Below are 22273 nucleotides of genomic sequence, written 5' to 3'. Positions count from 1 at the left end.
CGATCCTGCGGAGAAAAAAGGACATGCCGGATGCCAAGAATACCCTGCCAGGGGCGGTTGAGACAATCATCTGTTATTGCGCTTGCTCTGTCCCGCGGATGAAGGGACCCGCTGGCTTCAGGAAGGATTGCTTCTTGACGAGAATAGTACACCATGTACTTGTGTACCCGTGCAGAGAACAATTTAATGTCGCGAGTCCGCCGGTCGTGAGGTCGTCGATCCCATCCATCGTCTTCCCTCGGAGCACATGTCCTCTCGTGCCGCCGTATAAGCACTTGCAAAAAGGCGTCGACTACCCTCAAGTCGCCGGCTGGCTATGTCAGCAAGTCAACTCGCAGACATGAGCCAAGAAACCCTAACGCAAGTGCCGTCCCCCGTGCTTGGCGGAGACTTGGCCATATACCCCTTTCAGCAACCGGCCGAGTCTCGTACGCTCGTCGACATACTCGATGCGTCCACGTCGGCTCACCCCGACGCCCTCGCCATCGACAACGGCACGTCGAGCTTGACCTATGCCGAGCTGGCCAAGAGAATAGCAGCCCGCGTGGAGCAGCTGAGAGCTGTCGGCGTCGGCGTCGGCGATCGGGTCGGCATTCGAGTAACCTCGGGAACCCTGGACCTGTATGTCGGCATTCTCGCAATCATCACGGCCGGCGCGGCCTACGTCCCGGTCGATGTCGACGATCCGGATGAGCGCGCCGAGATCGTCTGGACCGAAGCTTCGGTCTGCACCGTCCTGACCGACAACGCGACTCTCACAAAACACGGCGTGCCGGTAGGCGGGCCGCAAAGCCGGCCGGGCCTGGAAAACGACGCCTGGATCATCTTCACTTCGGGCTCGACCGGGAAGCCCAAGGGCGTCGCCGTTAGCCACCGAAGCGCGGCCGCCTTCGTCGATGCCGAAACAGAGCTCTTCATGCCCCAGGATCGGCGCCTTGGACCGGGCGACCGTGTGCTCGCCGGTCTCTCCGTAGCCTTTGACGCCTCCTGCGAGGAGATGTGGCTCGCCTGGCGCCATGGTGCCTGTCTCGTGCCCGCACCGAGGTCCCTCGTCAAGGCCGGCGCCGACCTCGGCACCTTCCTGACGGCGCAACGCATCTCGGCAGTGTCGACGGTGCCGACGCTCGCGGCGCTGTGGCCTACCGAGACGCTCCGCGGCGTCCGACTTCTCATCCTCGGCGGCGAGGCCTGCTCCCCCGAGCTCGCCGGTCGGCTGGCCAAGACGGTCGAGTTTGTGTGGAACACGTACGGTCCGACCGAAGCAACCGTCGTGACGTGCGCGGCCCCGTTGGTGGCCGGAGAGCCCCTCGTTCGGATCGGTCTACCCCTCGTCGGCTGGAAGATGGCCGTCGTCGGGTCCGACGACCGGCCGGTGCGATGGGGCGAGGAGGGCGAGCTCGTCATCGGCGGCGTCGGCATGGCTCGCTACCTTGACCTCGAGAAGGACAAGGTCAAGTTTGCACCGGCCAGCGTCTTCGACGGCGAGCGGGCGTACCGCAGCGGCGACCTGGTCAGAGCCGAGCGGGAAGGGCTCGTCTTCATCGGTCGCAACGACGAGCAGATCAAGCTGGGCGGCCGCCGCATCGAGCTGGGCGAGATCGACGCAGCTTTGATGACGCTCCCCGGCGTCGGCGCAGCAGCCAGCGCCATCCGTCGTAGCGAGCTCGGCATGCAGGTGCTTGTGGGCTACGTCGTCCGGGACAAGGGCCACAAGGTCGACGTCGCCGCCGACCGCGAGCTGCTCAAGCACGTGCTGCCGGCCGGTCTTGTTCCCATGCTCGTCGCCGTCGACGACCTACCCGTTCGCACCTCGGGCAAGGTCGACCGCAAAGCGCTGCCGTGGCCGCCGCCATCGTTGCCCGCAAAGGATGCTGACGGTCGTTCCGCCTTTGTCGGCACCATGGCTTGGCTCGCCGAAAGGTGGGGCCGTGTTCTCGGTGTGGGGCCGGATTCGCCCAAAGCCCACTTCTTCGATCTCGGCGGCAGCAGCCTCGGCGCCGCCCAGCTCGTGTCGCAGCTGCGCGAGCGAGTGCCGACCCTCTCCGTCGCCGACGTGTACGAGAACCCGGCCCTCGAGGCCATGGCGACGCGCATCGATGACCTCTCCGGCATCAAGCACTCGGAGCGTCTCGTGAAGCCGACTCCGCGCTGGGTCGTGCTCGTCCAGCTGTTCATCCTGTTTTTCGAGCTCAGCTTTCAGGGCCTCCGCTGGCTCACGGCCGTCGGGCTCACCAAAAAGTTCTTCACCCTCCGTCTCGGTGCCAACTCTTGGGCCGGCCAGTTCACCGGCGATATGCCGTGGTGGCTGCTCGCCGTCGGCTCCGCCGTGTTTCTCTCCTTTCCCGGCCGTCTTCTCACCACCGCCCTGGCGGCGCGGCTGCTCACCATCGGCATCACCCCAGGCAGTTACCCTCGCGGCGGATGGCTGCACATTCGGCTGTGGGCGGCGGAGCGATTCGCCGGACTCGGCAACATCGGTTCCATCGGCGGGACGCAGTGGTGTCGACGCTACGCCCGCATGCTCGGCTGCCAGGTCGGCAAGGATGCCCAGCTGCACGGCCTGCCACCGACGACGGGCCTCGCCAGCTTCGGCGCCGGGTGCGCCATCGAACCCGAGGTCGACACGGCTGGATGGTGGCTCGACGGCGACATCCTGCACGTCGGCTCCATCACCATCGGCGAAGGCGCCCGCGTCGGTAGTCGCAGCACGCTCATGCCGAACACGGTGCTCGAGGCATACGCCGACGTGCCGCCCGGCACCTGCGTTCAAGGAACCGTCAAGGGGCCGGACCACGTGCCCTCGCCCAACGAGAAGATGGCGGCGACCAGAGGCCAGACGTTCTGGTCGGGGTTCCGGTACACGACGACGCTGCTTGTCATGGACTTTTTCCCGCTTTTCATGATCGCTCCCACGCTGCTGCTCACGCCCCTGCTCGTGCGCGACTACGCCGACTTCAACACCGTGTGCCTCGCGCTTGTCGAGCTGACGCTGCCCGGCACCGCCATAGGCATCATTCTCTACTGCGCCTTCGTCATCTCCCTCACGCGACTGCTCAGCCTGGCCATGAAGCCGGGCGTGTACTCTTGGCACAGCACGACGGCGTGGGCGGCGTGGTGGACGCACGGCCTCATGATCACGGCGCGGACGACGCTGTTTCCCATTTACGCGAGCTTGTTGACGCCCATCTGGCTGAAGATGCTTGGTGCGCGCATCGGGCGCAACGTCGAGGCGTCGACCATCGTGTCCGTGCCGTCGCTCCTCGAGGTCGACGACGGTGCGTTCCTGGCCGACGACGTGCTGCTCTCACCCTTCGAGCTCGGTCACGGACAAATTCGGCTCGGTCCCTCAACCGTCGGCTTCAAGACTTTTGTCGGAAACTCGGCCATCGTCGAGCCGGATATCCGGGTGCCCGATGGCGTCCTCATCGGTGTTCTCGGCACGGCGCCCAAGGACGTCAAGCCCGGCTCGTCGTGGCTCGGGCGACCGCCCATGTCTCTCCCCCGCCGCGTCGACTCGCCCGTGGACGAGGCCTTGACCTTTAAGCCGCCTCGACGACTCGTGCTGGCGAGAGCCCTGGTCGAGTCCTGCAGGCTCATCCCCCTGCTCATCTCGGGCATGATCCTGACGCTGAGCGGGCTCACGATGCTGTGGTTCCTCAACACCTTCGGCATCGGGTGGTCGGTCCTGGCGGGCAGCGGCATGGTCATCGGCGCCGGACTCGTCGCGAGCGCCATCACGACCTTGGCGAAGTGGTTGCTGACGCCCGTCATCAAACCTGGCAAGCAGCGTCCCTTGTGGAGCTCCTTTGTCTGGCGCAACGAGCTGGCCGACACCTTCGTCCAGTGCCTCGGCGTGCCTTGGTTCGCTCAGGCGTGCTACGGAACTCCGATGCTGTCCATGTGGATGAGAACGCTGGGGGCCAAGATTGGTCGTGGAGTGTGGTTGGAGAGCCACCTCCTCCCCGAGGCCGAGCTGATCCAGATCGACGCCGGCGCCTCCGTCAACCGAGGATGCGTGCTGCAAACCCACCTCTTCCACGACCGGCTGATGCGCCTGGACACGGTCCATCTCGAGGCAGGGGCAACGCTGGGCCCACGCGCGATTACGCTTCCGGGCACCACCATCGGTGCCGGCGCCACCGTCGCACCGTCCTCGCTGGTCATGCGCGGCGAGCACATCCCAGCCGGCACCCGCTGGCGGGGGAATCCGGTACGGCCTTGGGTCGAGGAGGAAGCGGTGGATACGTTGGTCGACAGCTCGGACTGGAGATCGGATGTGACACGCACGTCGACGCAGCGGGACGCTTTCAACGCATCCATCGTCTGATCTCGTGCCAGAGAGCACACTTTCAACGCTTTCACGTCGTCATGTTTTTTCTTCTTGCTCCGTTTCTTTTCCGTTTTCTCGTTTTTGCCTTTATTTCTGGGAGAAAGGCTCAAAGGATAGTCGTGATGGACGAGAATTGTCTGATTCAATAGCGAGGGAAAATAATTACGCATCGGAGGTAGCTCGCCAAGGTGAGCAAATAGCCACTGGCACAAGGCGAAGGCGTTTGGATCATAAATAAAAGTTCTTGACAATCAACCATGCTGGCCTCGGGAATTTGCATTCATGGTGAAATTGATGACGGCTGCCAATACCAGAGCATGCATCGACGATGGAGCGGTCGAGGGATGGAGGGAAGCGATGGTGCCCAAGTAGGTTTGCAGACGACAAAATGTCCACGTCACGTCAGGTGAGGGGGTGAAAATTTGCCTCAGGCAGTACGTACACGTCGTCGCGTCCCCTGCCAGTTCACCGTTGCTGCCTTCAATTTCGTTTCCCGTTCCTGCCTGAGGAGTCACAGATTGGCCGATTGCCCGGTTGTCCGATTGCCCGGTTGTCCGATTCCCCGCGCACTTTTGCCTCGCTTCCTGCATATATCCTCGCTACCAGCTTGTGCTCGTTGAAGTCGGCATCATGGCAATTACACAATCTTGGTATGGTATCCATTTCAGCCCTGAACGAAACCCAGTCCTTGCATATGCTGACGCCTAGGGGAAATCGACAGTTTCGCTTCGTCGTCGATTCAGCCGCTTGGTGCAAAATAAGGTACAACAGTGCAGGATGTTAACTGTCCACGAGCATCGCTTGATGACTTTTTCCTCGATGCCCTACACACCTGCAAGTACAAAAGGCCGCGCCTCTCTGCCCTTTTCTTCCGCCTATTCCCCTTCACCTAGCGGCCTTGGACCTCGGACGATCGTCATGGGCCTTACCCGGATGACTGTCAGTGCCTCGAACCGCCGTCCGAACGATTGTTTTTCGCCACTGGATTCTTTTTGTATCGCTCGCTGCATTCTCCTTGATCCATCGTCAGAGTTGTCGGGCGGGCCTTGGTGCATCGGCGGACGGCGGACATGTCCAACAACCCCTGAGCGGCTGAGAGCGGGTACTGGAATTCACAGGATGACACCAGAAAGAACAAATGATGATGACCGTGTTGGGTACCTTCAGCGATGAAAGTATCCGGGAAATCTGAGTTCGACGTATCCTATTCAACCCCAGTCCATTTCATCCACCGAACGCCACCCGACGACGACGGCTCGGTTGCCGCCAGGTGCGAAGTCGTCGAGGTACATCCTTGGCCGTGACCAAAGTTGGTCGGGTTGCCGTCAGCTAGCCGGTACGTAAGCATCACTCTCGAGCATCTCGCTCGTCTACCAATCATGACATGTTGTCGTCGTCATCTGGCCATGTTCGATCACTCGCCGACAGCTGCGACCTTGGTCCATGCTTGAGCCTGTGCCTCGCAATACATATCAAGTGGACAGCCACATCGATCATGAGAGGGTCGTTATGAACCCCCCCTTCCTGAGCCGTCGTCGCAGCTTGTGTCGTTTATAGAAGACCGAGTGGTGGCCGAAACTGCGATGGAGCCCAAGGCTGTCATGGTCTGGAGACGATCAGAAGCTTGGGAGCTGGCGCAGCACTGATGACGAAACTAGGAGACAAAGGCGACAATAGGACGCCACAATTGGATCAGCATTACATGGACTCCATCATGCTTACTGTGTCGATGGAACATTAGAGTGCTTGTACGTCGAGTACGTTGTACGGACAGACGCAGTCCCCTGCACAGCAAGGACCCTTGACCACATTGACAGACAACTGGCCCTTCCAGACGTCCTCGCCCTTGACGGAGGGATTGCTGCCGCAATTCTTGCACCCAAATGCAATCAGTCCTTCGATCAGCGGGACCGCCATGTCGGCGGTGCCACCATCGCCATTCTGGTAGTAGACGCACGTCGAAGTGCGTCTGCCTTGAACGCAGGCAAGCTGCTCTGAAAGTGCCCGAACCGACGGTTAGAAATCCGGGCCACGCAGCAATGCCGCCGACGCAGATGCGGAAAGTGCTTACCGCCAGGTGCGTAGTGACGAGATCCCTCCCCTTGGACTTGAATTTGCTGCACTTGGGCCAACAGGTCCTCCATTTTGGGACCTTTTTTATTACAGCCTGTGCCATGGCAATTGATGCCGAGCGCGGAAGCGCTGGCGATGCATGCGGCGAGGATCCCGAGTAGGAGCATGGTGATGCTGCGATGTCGCTGGCCTTTGCGCTCTGCACCGTCAGGGAGAGAGAGCTCCTATCGTTTGACCTTGTGCTTGTGGGTAGCTGTCCTCTGTCCGGCTGGACACCCTACATGGGAAGACCGCTGGCCGGGACGCCTTCATATAATAAGGGTCGGCAATGCCCCCTAGCCTGCGTCGTGCGCGACACCCTATTCGCCGCCCTGCAGGTCAAGGGTGAGACATCAATTTCGCTCAGAAATGCAGCGAGTCCGTGACATCGCGTCGACATGACGCGAGAAGCGTCACTGTACTGGTCAAAGAGCCCTCCTGCGATGGACCAAACGGTAATCCTAAGTGCATGCGAGGCCGAGTAGTGATGCTTGATGCATCTCTCGTTCATTTCCTTCAACAATGTTCGACTAGGAAATTTATGCGTTCGTAGCCTAGATGAATATGCGCACACACCGTGTCGAGTGTATTCTCATCACAAATATGGGCAGTTTGGTCACCTGTGGGTTCTTCAGGTTGCACGTGGTTTCTTCTTATGTATCATTCACGGCGTTCCCATCCTTTATCCATATTACTGCCGTAAATACTTGCATGGTAGGTTATCCTGATGACTCTTCGGCATCAAGTGCCAAGTGGGGACGCAGGTGTGTCTGGCCAGCTTCATGAATTCTCTCTTTGGAAACTATACCAAGTAGAGAATCGACACGAGAAACTTTGGGTTGGCCTCATAAGAGTACATTGTTCGTTCCGTCGAATCCGAGGTTGCCCAACTCATATTGACATAACCCCTTGAAGCAAGGCTGTATTTGTATTATTACTTACTCCCAATAACAAGTCTCAGCACTCTGTATAGGGTAGGCCAGATATCGCTCCAGCCAGTCACAAGTCCGTTGATGCACAAGTGCTTAAGTAAGCAAGCAATATTACTTAATACGAAGAAGCTAGCTAGGACGTGAAGCATCACGTGATTCTATCCTGCCAGCTCTTGCGAATCCGATGCGTCAGCTGCGACGTCGAAATGGCCCAGTGGCAGAGCCAACAAACAACGAGAAATTTATCATCGTCACTTCGTTGCTGTAACCACGCCGTCTCCGCCACCACCCACCACAGCCAGCCAGTCAGTCCGTTGTTTCTCTGTCAATTGACTTTTGCTCACCTGTATTTTCCAGACACGGCCATCATCATCATGTTCCGCACCGCCATCCTCCGCTCGGCCGTCCGCGCCGCTAGCCGTCCCGCCGTCCCGGCAAGGTCTATGCTCGTCGCGGCGCCCCGAGTTGCTGTGCCCCGTGTCCAGAGCCTTATTGCCGTGCGGATGTATGGCGCCTCCAGCGGCCTGGGCAAGGAGCAGGTCGAGGGTCGCATCATCAGCTTGTTGCAGGGCTTTGACAAGGTAAGAAGCCCCCCTCCCCAATGCCAGTCAGAAGTTTGAGCATGGGAGAAGCGGAAGCTGCCCGGATATGGCATCAAGATGTTTTGCCAAGCTTGGGCTGCCCCCGCGTGCAATCTCGTCGTTGGGTTCAAAATAGCTAACACCCGTGCCCTAGGTCAAGGACACCTCCAGCGTACGTCCAGGGCATCCCGCGAACCCCTTACCTTGCACGACTACCGTCTAACTTGCCAACAGATCAAGGCCAACTCCCACTTTTCCAACGACCTTGGCCTCGACAGCCTCGATACCGTCGAAGTCGTCATGGCGATTGAGGAGGAGTTCAGCATCGAGATCCCCGACAAGGACGCAGACACAATCCACTCTGGTTCGTACCCCTATCCCATGCCAGGAAGGGCAATGCTGACCCAGCGTAGTCGACAAGGCTGTGGAGTATATCCTGAGCCAGCCTGACGCCAACTAAACCGGCTGCTTTCCGTCGCCCAGTCGATCCTCCCTCGGTCATCCTGTCAGAATATCCAAGCTGTAGATATTGCATGGGGAAATTTCTTCCCATGCGCAGATGCAGGGACCTAGGCGTACGACTGGGGCCTTCCCTGGGGCATGCACGGATACACATCGCACATTAGATCGTTTGAACGGATGCAAAAGCAAGCGACGCAAGAGTCGTACCCGGCCACTCTCTGACTGGGAGCATGCCGTTGGCCTTCTGGGACCCCGAAAACCAGTGGAAAGGGAGGGAAGCGGTGCGAAGAAAAGCCGGTAGATTTAGGTCCTCCGGGAGTCACGGCCAGCTCTGCAACGCTGCCGCTACCCGTGTACCAGTGTAATAAAACAATGTTGCTCACCACTTGCGTCATTTCTTCACCTGCTTGCCCTTGTCTTTGATGCTCCTACATCTGCATACGAGAAACGGAAACACCAAGATAATAGGAAAGATGAGCTGCAGGGAAGTCGTACTACAGCCGCAAACAAGCAGCCGCCGTTGTATTCAAACCCGGCTATTCCACGATATCCTCATACCCTCCATGACATTCTCAGGGCATCCTGCTGCCCCCCTCCCCCCTCGGCCCGGATCTAGGATTGCAGAAACTTCAATGTCTAAACGTCCATCCTCTAGGATGAAGAACCTCTCCAAGCGCCATCCAGTTCTCCCAAAACAGCGTCGTCATATCAATCCCTCTCCGGACGTCCACCACCCACCCGCCATGCTTCCTAAACAGTGCCTTGGCCGGTAAAACAGCGTCAGTACCACGCAAACAAGAGAGAGTAAAAAGGAAACCAGCAGGAGCGATCGTGTGTGTATGCGCAGCGCGAGTGCTCGCTTCATTGCTCGCTTTGATCAGATATGGCGGTGTGCAATCGGTAGTGAAGGGGAAAGCGCAGATCGCACGGCTGAAATAAATACAAAGTATGGTTTCAAATTCAAAGTCTTTCGCCGGTGTCCTTTTCGAGATCCAGATAATCGCAAAGTGTCCAATTAATTTTCGCGCGCAGCGTGTTTTTCACTTTTAAACCAACCGAATCAAGTGAAGGCTCCCTGGAGCAAGAAGGCAAGTGGTAGAGGGCAAGTCGTAAATCGTCAGTCCGTTTCGCATGCGCTCTCGACGAATCGCCTTCGCCGACCGAGATGGCATGCTCTTCGCAACGTCACCGACCGCCGACGGGAGCCGTGTCGCGCGGCTCCTTGGTGCCCTTGCCGGCGGCGGCGGCGTAGCTTGCGAAGCCGCCGATGCTCAGGGTGGCAGAAGCCCGCTTCCGCACCCTCGCAGTTCTGGGGTCGTCTTCCTCCTCCATGCTGAAGACGAAATCGGGGTCCTCCTCATCAATCGGCGTGGTGAAGCGACCGGTGACGGAGGAGCCGATACTGCCGGTCGACACGTGCCGCTCCATGGCTCGGTCCTTGCCGATGCGCGTCGTCGTGGGGTGAAGGAGCGGGGAGCCGACGGAGCCGTCGTCGAGCCGGCTGCGCTGGAACTGCTGGGATAGGACAGACATGGATTCGCTCGCGGAGCGCGAGGCCGAGAGGCGTGGCGAGGCTCCGTTGGCGCCCTTGGAGCCTTTGCCCATCTCCTGAGCCAGCGTCGACTTCCGCAGAGGGCTGCCAACGTGTCCAAAGGCGGAACCGGCGTTCCTGGCCGCCCGCGCCGCTTCCTCCTCCTCCTTCTGGCGCTGGAACAGGGAGCCCCACCGACTCGGGCTGGATCCGATCGGACTGCCGTACTTGGAAATGCTGTCGACGACGGGATCGGTGTCGCGAATGGAGCCACGTCGAGCCTTCTCGGCCGGCGTCAGGAGATCCTGCAGGTTCTCGGGCACGTAGTTTTCCGGGCCATTGTCGCCGTCGTCGCCAAAGACGAACTCGGCTTCCCAGTCGTGGTCGACCGACGTCTTGGGCAGGCTCGCGCTCAGCATCCTGGGCCTCGAGTATCTGGACGAGTGCATGGCTCGCTTGCCAAAGTACTCCTCGCCATTGACGGGCTGCGAGTTGGGGGGGCTGCCGCTGGCCATGGCGGTGACCAAAAAGTCGGAGGAGCCAAAGGCCGAGGTGTGGAGCAACTTGAGCGTCTCGGAGGTGCGCGAGTCCTTGGCGTTGTTGAGGGATGGCGTGGGCGACTCGAGGCCGAACTTGGAGGGAACCGACGACGGCCAGGGGGCCGAGGGGAAGCGGGCGGCGTTTGAGATTCCGTTGGAGTCGAACGAGGAGGGCAGGGGGGCGTCGAGCACGGAAAGCCCCTTGCTGTTGAGGGAGGGAAGGCCGTAGGCGAGGCGCAGGGTGTCGTCGTCGCGGGGTGAGCCGTAGCTGGTCGTGGTGAAGGGCGTGTCGATGGCGGGGATGCCGATGTCGAGACTCGGCTGGCGGGCGAGGCGATGACGGTCGGCGTCGGTCGGGTATCCAATCGGGTACGAGGGTTGGTCAGCGTAGAGCGACGAGGTGAGGGCGCTGGCCGAGGATTGATGGTAGGCGCTGGCCGGTACCGGCGTCGGCGAGGTGGGCGTCGGCGAGGGTCGGCCGGCGAGGCTCACGGGCGTCGAGCCGATGGTGACGCCATTCTTGCCGTAATTGATGCGGCGGCCGTCGGGGAGGACGTGGACGTTGGCGCACTTGGGGCCAAACTTGCAGTTGCCCTGGAGTCGGGGTTCAGTGACGGGGGGGACTCGGCACGAGGCCAATGGCAGCGGTTCGGGGTCCGGACGCACCTTGGCGAAGTATTTGCAGACAGTTTCGGTCGACGTGCCGATGTCGTGGCTGAAGGGACAGGCGGCACCGGCCTGGCAGGCCCCCTGACGGAAGAACTTGCAGGGTACGTGTGAGGTGTCTAGGGATCGCAGCACCATGGTCAGCGGGAGTTTCCATCCATCCTTCCGCACCCCCTCTTGCAGGTTCCCGTCGTTGACCGACCCGGCCGGAGTGGCATCGCCATCACGGCGGGGCGACCCGTGGACGACCAAAGATACGATCGAGGTGACGATCAAGGAGACGGCCGAGGGGACGGCCGAGGGGACGACCAAAGGGGACGGCCGAGGGGATGAAGATCGGGGAGGACCAAGGGGACGACCAAGGGAACAACCAAGGGGACGACGTACTGGGAGGGCTTCGGGGGGTCATCTGGCCATGAGGGCCCGGGGCAGCCGAGGGGGAAGCCGAGGGGATGTTCAGGCTGCCGCTGCGGGCGTGTCGAAACTCGGGCATGACGACGGCTGGGATCGAGTGTCGCGCGTGAGGACGCCGTTTGGCAAAGGGTGAAGGAAGAGGTAGAGTTGCATGCGCTGGCAGAGATGAGAAGGCTGACTCGCTGGCAGCAACGGGCATCTCGGTGGGCGTCATGAGGCGCTGCCCCTCGCTTCAGCGGGGGGACTGGACCGCTTTCAGTAAGTGCGCCAGTGATGCAAATGTTTTAGTGGCCAGCAACGGTGGGGCATCGAAGGCGAGCTGGCACCGCCCAGGAGCGAGAGGTACTTGCAATTCCGCCGGTACTACTAGCAAGTGTAAGGTACCTATGGAGTAGTAAGTACACTTTGATGTACAGGTAGAAAGAGTTAGCATTCATGGTACTAGTACGGAGTGCTGCGTAGAATTGGATGATTGCTGAACCTAGACGAACGAACGGAGTATGGAGCACAGTGTTGTATGTACTTACTGCCCAGGTATTATTAGTAGGCCTTGGTAGTACCTAGAGTAAGCATACCTCTACCTTGGAGTGCGCGAGCATCACCGGGAGTTTGGTACCTCCTACTGGTGGGTAATAGTGTGTAAGTTATTGGTACTTGCCAGTGTCGAGAACCTACCTACTTACAGGTACAGTACAAGTACCAACAGTAGTGAGAACGGTACCATGCAGTATGCGTATAATACTTACTGTACTCCAACTAGTACGGAGTACGAGTACCGTGTACTTGGTTTGCTGGCACTTTTTGTTCAAGGGACAGTTGGCATGAATTAGGTTATTATCCGAGTGAGGAGGTGAAAGCTCCGATTCTCCTGGGCTTGGATGCGCATTGTGGTCTCGAGTGAAACACTGGTACTGACGAGGCCGTGCTGGCGAGAAGAGCTGGAAGTGAGACAGGGCCAAGAAGTGCGACCGACCAGCGAGACTGCGAACGTCCGAGGTGACGTCGAGGCGGAAGCTTTGAGCCGTATCGCGGACTAGACGATGGAGCAGCTCAAGAAAGGTCCGTGACCTGCTTTCCACTGGTAGTGTTGAACGTATTCGAGGCCGGCTGACGATGTTCACACAGACGAGGCAACCATGGTTGCCGTTGATCGGCACCGAGACGTGAAAGCTCGAGGGAGCAGGATGAGGGTGAGATCAGGCATCAATTCTCCACTTATATAGCAGTCAGTCACCACAGGTATTGCACGTCTGAAGCACAGGAAGAGCGTCGGTTTGTCCAACTCACCTTTGAACGAGCACACCAACACCAGTCGTCAGCGCCGGACGGCAGGTTGGTGGGGAATGGCGGCTGTTCAGATGTACATGCAGCCTACATGCACTCCGTACAGTGGGTGTAGCCGTACAGTGGGTGTAGCCGTACAGTGGGTGTAGAATCCGATGGTGGGCTGCTGGCCTGTCAGGCGACCGCTTACGTGGAGCCGTGCAGGCTTGCAATCCGGGAGCGGCCTGCCTCGGGCACGGCGGAAGATGGGAGGTAACCGACGTCGGCCGAGTCACTCGACGAGCTGAATTGTCCGTTCATGGCGTTGGGTAGAGCCAGGGAGGACTTGTCTGCTTCGTCCGAGGGCGCCTCCAGATTCCAGTGAGGTCCTGGAACTATGCACCAAGGCCCATGGCCGTCGGAGGTCCCTGAAGAATCTCGACTTTGCCGTGCCATGCCGGCCCAAGGGCAGACAGACTCGCCCACTCCAGCAGCCAGGGAATTCTCGTGGTTTGTGTTGTGAGTGATGTCGAGATCGGATGGATGGATGCGGTTGCATCGAGGCGATGCGGGCAGATGCCCGAATACCTGGTTTGGCATGTCTCGTTCCGATCTGGAGGTGGGATGCAACAGTATCTTCCTGGTACCTACCTATGTCAGCGCAGCACGAGGCACCGTGATCCTTGCAGCAGCTAGGAGCAGGCATGAGGTTCCTACCAGGTAATTGCGAGGTACCCGCTGACCCGTCGCGGTCAGGCTGTTGCAGCAGTTGCCGGCGTACGTCTTTGTGCCATTGCCGATGCAGTGCAACCCACACGAGATACTCTTCAATGTGACGCCGACATGGACTGCGAGAGTGCGGAAGAGTAGGCAAAAACGATGCAATTTTCACCCCGAGGGCCTCTTGCGGGTGGCGATGCGGGTGGCGATGCGGATGCTCTGCTGCACACCGAGGCCTACGATGGCACCTTGCCACCTTAATTGTTCGGCCTGAGGATGCGTTTTGTCGCTCCTTCCACCCTTGGCCTCCGATCAACCCACCAAGATGCAGCAGCGAGAGACGGAATTCATGTACCTATCGAGGCGCATTACAGTGTAAAGAGTACATGGAGTACACCTACCACTGTTGGCATTTGCGTCGTCTTGACACCCCCTCGCCTCTGACTCCATCACCATCACCATCACCATCACCATCACATTTACCATCACCAGCAATACACCCCTCTCCCTCCATCCCACCAGATCTTGCAGACGCCTGCGTCACGGGCTGCAAACTTGGTTCTGCCTGGGTCGAAAAATTGCTCCAGCAGCCAATAGTGCCGCAGCTGCTTCATCCAACCACGACCCGAACGGTTGATGGGCAGGACTTTACGTCATGATTCAAGCCAACGTGACCTTGCGGCCACTTGTCGAACCGCTTCGAATGCCCAAGAGGGAGACGAGGGAGGTCCCGCGAGTGCCCAGACTCGCCCAATGACACGCTTCGATGTTCCCAACTGGTTGACCGGTTCGGCGACGGCTCACGCGCGGATCAATGACAAACATTGAAGCATCAACCCCAGCGAGCGTTCGTCGGACGTGCACCAGGTTCAAGGCTCGCAGCCAATTTCTAGCCGTCATCGGCACCCATCCCAACTCTTGAGCGTTTGCCAAGCTGCCACTTTGAGATCGCATCAGCTTCTAGCTGCTTGCTGAGCGGCCTGCCCTTGTCGGCAACGTCGATGCACGCACGATGGGAGGGTCACGACGAATCGTCGAGCTTGACGGGGAGGGGGCCAAAGGGGCCATGGAGTGGCTGGCGGGAATGCTTCCGCAGAGTTGAGTGGAGGCTTCGACCAATCTCCTAGGGCCATTGCTCGAGTGCCGCTCGTGCCACTCGTGCATGGTCCTCGAGCTAAAAACGCTTAGATGGTCATTCTCTCACCTGCTGATGTTGTTTTCTACCAGCCACAGGCTCAACGACGGTAATGCCCATGTCGCACCATGCCATGGCGGCCATTGTGACTCGCTGCACGCACCAGCCAGAATTGACAAGCTCCTGGTCCAGACGCTCAAACGATTTTTGGATTAAAAAGAATTCCGGATTTCTGAAGGATACTCACAATGTCGTCTGGGGGCTATTACCAGTTCTCATCATACCCGCCGTACCTGTTGGCATGAATGGATCACACCAAGAGCCGAGAGCCTCTCCAACGGGCACAAGTCACGGGCCCAACGACGCCGCCACCAGATGTCATTTCCATCCATGACACACCTGGGTGGTCTCGGGACCATGCCATACTTGTCTCGGACGGTTGACTGACTTGGCACGACAGTACTCTGCGCATGTGGGGGTCGGTTTCCGCCATCGCTTGACGTTGTCGCAGATGCAATACAATGCGACGCGCCCTGTCTCGCAAAGTCGGAGCTGAAAACTCTCGTGGCTGTTGCATTCCGCCAATGGCGCCAGCATCAGCCAGGCGGGCTAGTCCGCAGCCTTTGTCGCCCACCACTCTATAATTAACTCGACGAGTGGGTGGTGTGACGACGCGGCAATTCAAGTTTGACGGGAGCGACATACAACGGCACCACCGTCCTTGCTCGTCGAGAGGCGGCCAGGTTGCATGGACGAGAGTTTGTTCCACTAGATGGCGCAGCTTTTTTCGGAGACACTACGAACGGCCAGGGTTTCTGACGCGAAACAAGTTCTGCACTGCCAGTATCCGACTTGGTAGCGGCAAACGGACAGCTTGCGATGCCGAAAATACCTGTCCAGCCGTCGCCGAGCAGGGAGGCAGCCAGACTCTGGTGTTGAAAGGGGCAATTGGCGCATCGGTGACGGATCACGGGTGCATACTTTCGCGGCGGATGATCTCCGCTTCACACCCACTCATCGTTGGCTCACTGGCCACAAGCCCATGGATTCGCGCAAGGCACTCGTCGCCACCATTCTCCATCGAATCGCAATTGCCGGCATCTCGTCACTTGCTGGCCGGTCTCCCCTCGCCGTGCTCGACATTGGAACATGATTCCCAGGCGCCATTCTCCAACGGCCAATCTCTTGCAGTATATAATATACGGGAGCAAGAATGGCATTAGCAGAATCATCCGAAGATGCAAACTCCCTCGTGCACCGTTATGACTGTCAATGCCAGCGAACGAATCCTACAGCGACCCAGGCCCATTCGGTCGACATTGGTGCAAGCTGTGCACGCGCAAACTGCCAAGTCGAAGAAATAATATGGGCAGGAGCATATATAAGATGATGCAAAACACTTGGCCCATGGTCATTTATGCAGAACTTGATTCCCATGCTAACAAGTGGCATCTCATTGCGAACAACGGTTTGTGATATGGGCTTGCACTGCGCCCAGGATGTGCTGTACGGCGTGGACGAGGATTAATACAGTAAGTACACCTAAGTTTATGAGGCGTTGTGTATCCGTACGGAGTACAGAGTACTGCCATACAAGTAGTTATACGGAGCACTCCCCAAGTACTTGTACTTAGCTGTACTGTAAGTACTCAGTACTTCGTACTCCCTACTTATCCATAGATCTCGGCCCGATCCCACATCCCGACCGAAACGCGCACGGACCATCTGTTCTCCAACGTGCCCTGCACATAACACTTCATAGCACGAATCACACTATTCCATGTTATGCATCATTTCGCAGCCGTGACCCATCATGAGTCATTCCGACTCATTCGGCGCCATGAGCGACTGCTCTTGCTGGTCAAGGGGCACATCCATCACAACGGGTAGATTATGCTACAGGCTGACATTGTTGGTACACTACGATGCTGGTATCTGCGTTGTGCGGGTGCTTCGCACTGTGCGTCAGGTTGATTCGATCTCCCTCCGCGAACTGGGACTCTCCGTATTAGTTGGTGCCGAATAGCATCGTCCATGACGGAGGGTGACGGATCATGAGTCTACGTGTACGTCGGCGTCAGTAAACAGGGCATTTCTGCATGGAAATTTATATAAAAAAGCATGAATCTCGTTCAGTAGTGTTGCCATGTCAACTCAGACAACAACTTTGTAGATGGATTATCGTCGTTGCATGGTGACGGTTTGGAAAACGCCATGAGACGTTGTACTCTGTAAGTCCTTCACAAATGACCCCTCCCCGCCCCCGCCCCCACCTCACCAATGCCTGGATCCCTCATCAGTGACCGATCCGGGTGCCGTGTCGGGGCATTGCCAAGGTCATGGAAAAGACGCGCCACAGTGATGCGGACATGCTCGACGATAGCGTACAATGAGTTGCTTTACAGCAAAGGAAGAGAACCGACATCGTCTGAGTGGTCGAGAAACGTCTGCGCTCTGTTTATTATATTTTGGTCGGCAATGGAGGCTAACGGAAAGCATCCGTCTGGATTACTTCATGGTCGCGACGTCCCCCTCAACGCCTCCCTCAGCGTCTCAACTTCGGCCTCTCTCCGGGCCAACTGCAACCGCAACTCATCCCTTTCTCGGCTGACCTCGCCTAGCGTGTGCTCGAGGTCGGCAATGTGGTCGAGGCGCTTCTGGCGGGACTTGCGGGCGGCCATGGTGTTGCGATGGCGCTTCAGCGACGAGACATCACCTCGCTCGGTGCGCACAGCCGGCGGCTGCTTGGGGTTTCCCTTGATTCCCTCATTCGAGGAAGACGGTGATCCGGACGGTTTTTGAGCATGTGCGATGTGCATGGGAGGCAGCGGTAGAGACAGGGGCGTGGCAGATGTGGATGGTGGTACGATTGGCTCGGGCGAGGCAAACAAAGTAGAGGCATCGGCCATGGCGTTCAACGAGGTCGTGTCGTCATGTACATGTGGCGAACTCATCAGGTGGTCGAGGCTGAAAGTATCCAAAATTGAAAGGCCGTTGGGAGAAATGTTGTCGTGATGGTGTTGGTGAAGAGATGGCCCGCCGGCTACATGATGGTCCATGTTGGCACGCTGTTCAGACATGTACCGGCGTTGGCTTGACGTACCGTTCTGAACCATGGTACCGGTAGGTGCCGACGCAACGAGACTCATATCCGATGCGGTTAAGAAGCAGTCCCAAAGTTCGTCACAGATGGCGGGAAGAGAAAGAGATGGCTCCTCTAGCGAAGGATAGATATCTTGGTGGCTGAGAAGCAGCTGCTGCGGGTGCGTCGTACGGTCGACGGCGGCTGCGAGCGGACCGACGAACGAATGGAACGAATCGTGACTGGAAAGTTGGCACTCGGCCGGCTCGACTAACGCTGCGGCGGACAGCAAGGACCACCACGGCGATTCGTCACCAAGGGGGGACGGGCGCCTTTCGCTGCTGCGGCCGGAAGAAGGCGACTCGGTTCTGAGAAACGGCAACGACGGTTGTTGAGGTGGCGGTGTCCATGAATGCAAGGTGCGACGCCTCTCCCGGCCGACGGAGAGGCTGTTTCTTCCTACCGTGAGGTGCTTGGGGAAGAGGAGGATGGATGATGCGGAGGAGGGCCGCTCGTGGTGTATGTTGGAGGGTGAGAAATATGTCGAGGCGAGGAGGAAGCAACGGTCAAGTAGGGTGCAGCGCGGGCGTACTGTGCAAACGGCACCGTATTGGCACCGTCTCCGTCGCTCAACGGTCGGTGTGAGTCACCAAGTTCAGCGTACTAGCATGTACCTAGTACTTACTTACCTAGTACTCACCATCCATCCGTTCCAGCGTACCATTGCCAGTACAAATGTACTGTATTACTTTTACAATACCAACACTTTGGACCTACGACATGAGGTGGTGCTCGGCGCGAGAAAGTGTTGTGGCCGTTTGCAATGGACGCACGATGGCTTTCGAGAGATTTTGCATTGCCGTGCTTGTACTGCCATGTCGGTGTAAGGACATGGAAGTGCACCGTAACGTGCCTAGTACTTGACTAGTACATAGTACAGAACGGTAAGTACTGTCCGGAGCACGGAGTAATTACGGAGTAGTTGTACAGTAATTACGGCGGTGCGGGGGTTGTTCTCGCTGGATGGCAGTACAGAGAAGTACTAAGTAAGTAGGTACCTAGTACCCAAGTAGGTACTGTAAGGTAGTTCCTAGAAGCGGAGGTGTGCAGTAAGTTGGTGTGCAGTCAGTACTTAGGTGCACGGTACTAGGTACTAACGCAGACGTACTGTAAGTTGGTGCAGTAAGTAGGTGCAGGCGCATGTAACTATATGTACTCCGTAGGAGGTGTACTTACTTGTCATTACGTGTAGTTGCACATTACACTGTGCCGTTCAGTAGTACCGAGCCCCTGAATTTCCAGCAGCACGGTTCTGTGTGGGACCTGGGCCATGGTACCTGAGCACTCGGGCCCATGGCTACGAATACGGAGTACTTATACAGTAAATGTACGGAGTACTCGGCACAGAGTTTTACACTCCGACGTTGTACAAACTTTGCAGTGCAGCCAACGGCATTTGATACTTGTTGGCATGCATGTTCTGGGGGGGGGGTATTACTGTGCATATATCTACAAGTATATTATACTGCCGATATGTAGTTGACGTTGTACGCTGAGGGATACAGAGGAATACACTCACACTGTACGGAGTACACGCAAGATGATTGTTACTTTGTCCATAATACTCCGCCAGTCGGAAGATACCAAGTACTCTGGACAAGTAATTACTACATGTACATTTACATGTTCACCTACAAATCGTACTTACGTGCGCCTCCTGACAGTACTTGCGTACTGGCGATGTGCACGGCAACATGTATATGCACAAGATGGCCTGGCAAGTGCGAGTACATGTACAGTACCGACACGTCGTTACTCGTACGGTGCTGGTGCTGGTGCACGACAACACGGGCAAGAGCGCTCCGTACGAGAGGCAAGGCAAACATCACCACTTCACACAACGTCTTGGGCGTCTACCATAATCTTCCTCGTGCCAGCATTTCCCCATCGTCAGCACTTCGTCTCGGGCAGAGATGGTACCGGCGCCGCAGACACACACAAAGGCAGCAGTGAGGAGGAAGAGACGGCCAAGGGCGGTGCGACAAAGCTCCTTTACCGCCACGTCAGAATCGGATTCGCCACGGCCTCGGCCAACGCTTCGTCGAATTTTCATCACGAGGCATCGCGGGATGCCGTCGGCAAACGGGAAATGGCCCAAAGAGTTTCCGTGATTCATCATGCACGGCTTCACTCGTCGATGCCGTACGTGGACAGCTTCCGTACCGCCTACCTTTCGCTCGGCTCGTCGTTTCCGCACCGTCGCCATGTCCCTCGTAACGCGGAGCCCCCTCCTTTCACCTGCAACGGACGGAGGGGAGGAATAGCTCTTGTCCTCTCGTTCTCTCAATGCAGAGCACCCTCCTTTTACCTGCAACGGACGGAGGGGAGGAATAGCTCTCTCTTTATCGTCCTCTCAACGCGGAGCCCCCTCCTTTTACCTACGACGGACCGAGGGGAGGAATGGCTCTTGTCCTCTTGTCCTCTCGATGCGGAGCCCCCTCCTTTCACCTGCAACGGACGGAGGGGAGGAATGGCTCTCTCTTTATTGTCCTCTCGTCCTCTTGTCCTCTCGTCCCCTCGACGCGGAGCCCCCTCCTTTCACCTGCGACGGACGGAGGCGAGGAATGGCTCTATCCTTGTCGCCCTCTCGCCTTCTCGTCCTCTCGTCCTCTCGTCCTCTCATCCTCTCGTCCTCCCGGCACCCTCGGTCCTCCCGTCAACCCCCCGTCGCCCCGTCACCGCCCCGACACGCGCCTCTCGAGCCAGCGTAGCGGCAGGTAGGCCAGCGCGGCGACGAAAAAGGCCACCTCGAAGCCGATGTCGCCCGTCTTCTCGCCAACCGGTCCCGTCCACAGCTTGGTGTTCATGAACGGCACGACGCAGCCAAAGGCGACGACAAAGGCGCCCATGGCCGCCGCTCCCCACGGCAGGAGGCTCGCCTTGTTCCACGCGGCCGGGTCGTACGAATCGAAGCGCCCCCGACGGAAGACGAGATGCTCCGTCATGACGACGGCGACAAAGGCGGCCGACCAGTAGCCGATGAGGGCGATGAAGTTCTCGAGGTTCTGCAGAAAGTTGCCGAGCGCCAGCGAGGCGATGGGCACGATGATGGCCGTCGTGACGATGGAGAAGACGTACCGCGGCACCCTCGAGAGCCCCGGCGCCAGCGTCTGCAGGTTGAGGGTGATGGCGTAAAAGGTGCCGCAGGTGTTGCCGAGCAGCGTCAGGCACAGCACGACGACGAGGAACTTGCCAAAGCCGTGCACGTTCGCGAGCATGGCCGAGAGGACGCCCCCCACGAGGTTCTCGTGGAACTGCAGCGTCCAGTCGGCGTGCAGCGGCAGCGCGCCGCCGATGGCCGCGCCGAGGATCATGAGCACGACGGTCGGCAGCAGGAGGCCCCAGTAGGCATAGTGGAAGGCGCGCCACGAGGGCACCTTGGGGTCGAAGTAGGTGGTGAAGTCGCTCGCGAGCGGCGCCCAGGGGATCTGGTAGCTCGCCACGACCATGCCAAAGTCGAGCACCTGGCGCGCCCGCGGCGGCTGCGGCGGCTCCCACTGCTCGTCGAGGTCCCTGCCGCCGATGCAGACGGTGACGAGGATGCTCACGAGGGCGACGAGGTAGGCGTACGTCTCGAAGGCGTGGAGCACCTTGAAGCCGGCAAAGGAGACGAGCAGCGACAGCACGGCGATGATGACGATGCCGACCGTCGCCGTCAGCCGGCCGTCGGACACGGCCGACAGGCACTGGCCGCCGAGGACGAGGACGATGACGGTGAAGCCCATCATGGTGACGAGGTTGAACAGCACCGGGATCGAGACGGCGTACCGGCCGAAGCTGTAGCGAGCCTGGACCATCTGCCGCATGCCCGTCTTGGGACCCCAGACGGTGAGGTAGCCGGGCGGGATGGTGGTGACGAGGCCGAAGAAGACGATGACGAGGGCCGAGTCCCGCAGGCTGAGGCCGTAGATGGTCGGGCCGAGCATGCCAAAGAAGATTCTACTCGACCGGCACGGACCGGGTCAGCACGCACGCGAGTCGAGAGGGGGGGACGCCCGAGGGAGAGCGACGACGCGGCTCACCCGAGAATGTTGGAGTTGATGGAGAACCAGACGGTAAAGATGTTGAAGAAGCGCGTGTTGGTGCGCTCCTCGACGGCCAGCGGACGGATGCCGTTCTCCTCGACGCGGCCCATGCGAAGGACCTTGCGCAGCAGCGACGGCCGCTCGACGTCTGCCTGCGCCTCATGGTCCTGGCCTTGCGCCGACAAAGTCTTGTCAATAACGTCGACGGTCATGGCGACGACGTGCGCGTGGGATGCTGTCGCCGCAAAGGACGTCCGAGTCAGCAGCAGCAACGAACGGCGATCGATGGACGAGGTTATTTATGATGAGCATGGAACGATCATGGCCCCGAGGAGATGCGAATCACCCGTACTTGTTGCCACCGGATCGACGGCCAGGACGACACCACGACGAGGACTACAAGGAATACCACCCGGCCCCG

At 58.7% G+C, this 22273-nt stretch overlaps 6 protein-coding genes across 6 annotated transcripts; 2 read left to right on the top strand and 4 right to left on the bottom strand.

Annotated features, from left to right (window-relative positions):
- Positions 1–340: 340 nt before the first annotated feature.
- On the top strand, positions 341–4327 carry DCS_03286 (uncharacterized protein; the record flags this gene model as incomplete). Its single annotated transcript, XM_040800608.1, has 1 exon — positions 341–4327. The coding sequence occupies one exon, from the start codon at positions 341–343 to the stop codon at positions 4325–4327; it is 3987 nt and encodes a 1328-aa protein (XP_040661491.1).
- A 3421-nt stretch (positions 4328–7748) lies between these two features.
- DCS_03285 (acyl carrier protein) lies at positions 7749–8415 on the top strand (the record flags this gene model as incomplete). Its single annotated transcript, XM_040800607.1, has 4 exons — positions 7749–7955; positions 8110–8127; positions 8190–8319; positions 8369–8415. 4 exons carry the CDS (start codon positions 7749–7751, stop codon positions 8413–8415), a joined length of 402 nt encoding a protein of 133 aa, XP_040661490.1.
- A 1187-nt stretch (positions 8416–9602) lies between these two features.
- Positions 9603–11766, bottom strand: DCS_03284 (spindle poison sensitivity protein Scp3; the record flags this gene model as incomplete). Its single annotated transcript, XM_040800606.1, has 3 exons — positions 9603–11081; positions 11154–11272; positions 11541–11766. The coding sequence occupies 3 exons, from the start codon at positions 11764–11766 to the stop codon at positions 9603–9605; spliced, it is 1824 nt and encodes a 607-aa protein (XP_040661489.1).
- A 1271-nt stretch (positions 11767–13037) lies between these two features.
- DCS_03283 (uncharacterized protein) lies at positions 13038–13286 on the bottom strand (the record flags this gene model as incomplete). Its single annotated transcript, XM_040800605.1, has 1 exon — positions 13038–13286. The coding sequence occupies one exon, from the start codon at positions 13284–13286 to the stop codon at positions 13038–13040; it is 249 nt and encodes an 82-aa protein (XP_040661488.1).
- A 3912-nt stretch (positions 13287–17198) lies between these two features.
- Positions 17199–18491, bottom strand: DCS_03282 (uncharacterized protein; the record flags this gene model as incomplete). The annotated part of the gene is made up of 3 exons (XM_040800604.1): positions 17199–18135; positions 18231–18430; positions 18489–18491. 3 exons carry the CDS (start codon positions 18489–18491, stop codon positions 17199–17201), a joined length of 1140 nt encoding a protein of 379 aa, XP_040661487.1.
- A 2011-nt stretch (positions 18492–20502) lies between these two features.
- On the bottom strand, positions 20503–22064 carry DCS_03281 (purine-cytosine permease FCY22; the record flags this gene model as incomplete). Its single annotated transcript, XM_040800603.1, has 2 exons — positions 20503–21766; positions 21850–22064. 2 exons carry the CDS (start codon positions 22062–22064, stop codon positions 20503–20505), a joined length of 1479 nt encoding a protein of 492 aa, XP_040661486.1.
- Positions 22065–22273: the final 209 nt, after the last annotated feature.

This window comes from Drechmeria coniospora, chromosome 01, assembly GCF_001625195.1.
Source record: "Drechmeria coniospora strain ARSEF 6962 chromosome 01, whole genome shotgun sequence".
Classification (NCBI taxonomy): domain Eukaryota; kingdom Fungi; phylum Ascomycota; class Sordariomycetes; order Hypocreales; family Ophiocordycipitaceae; genus Drechmeria; species Drechmeria coniospora.
Note: the sequence above shows the minus strand (reverse complement) of the source record. Positions and strands in the feature narration are given on the sequence as shown.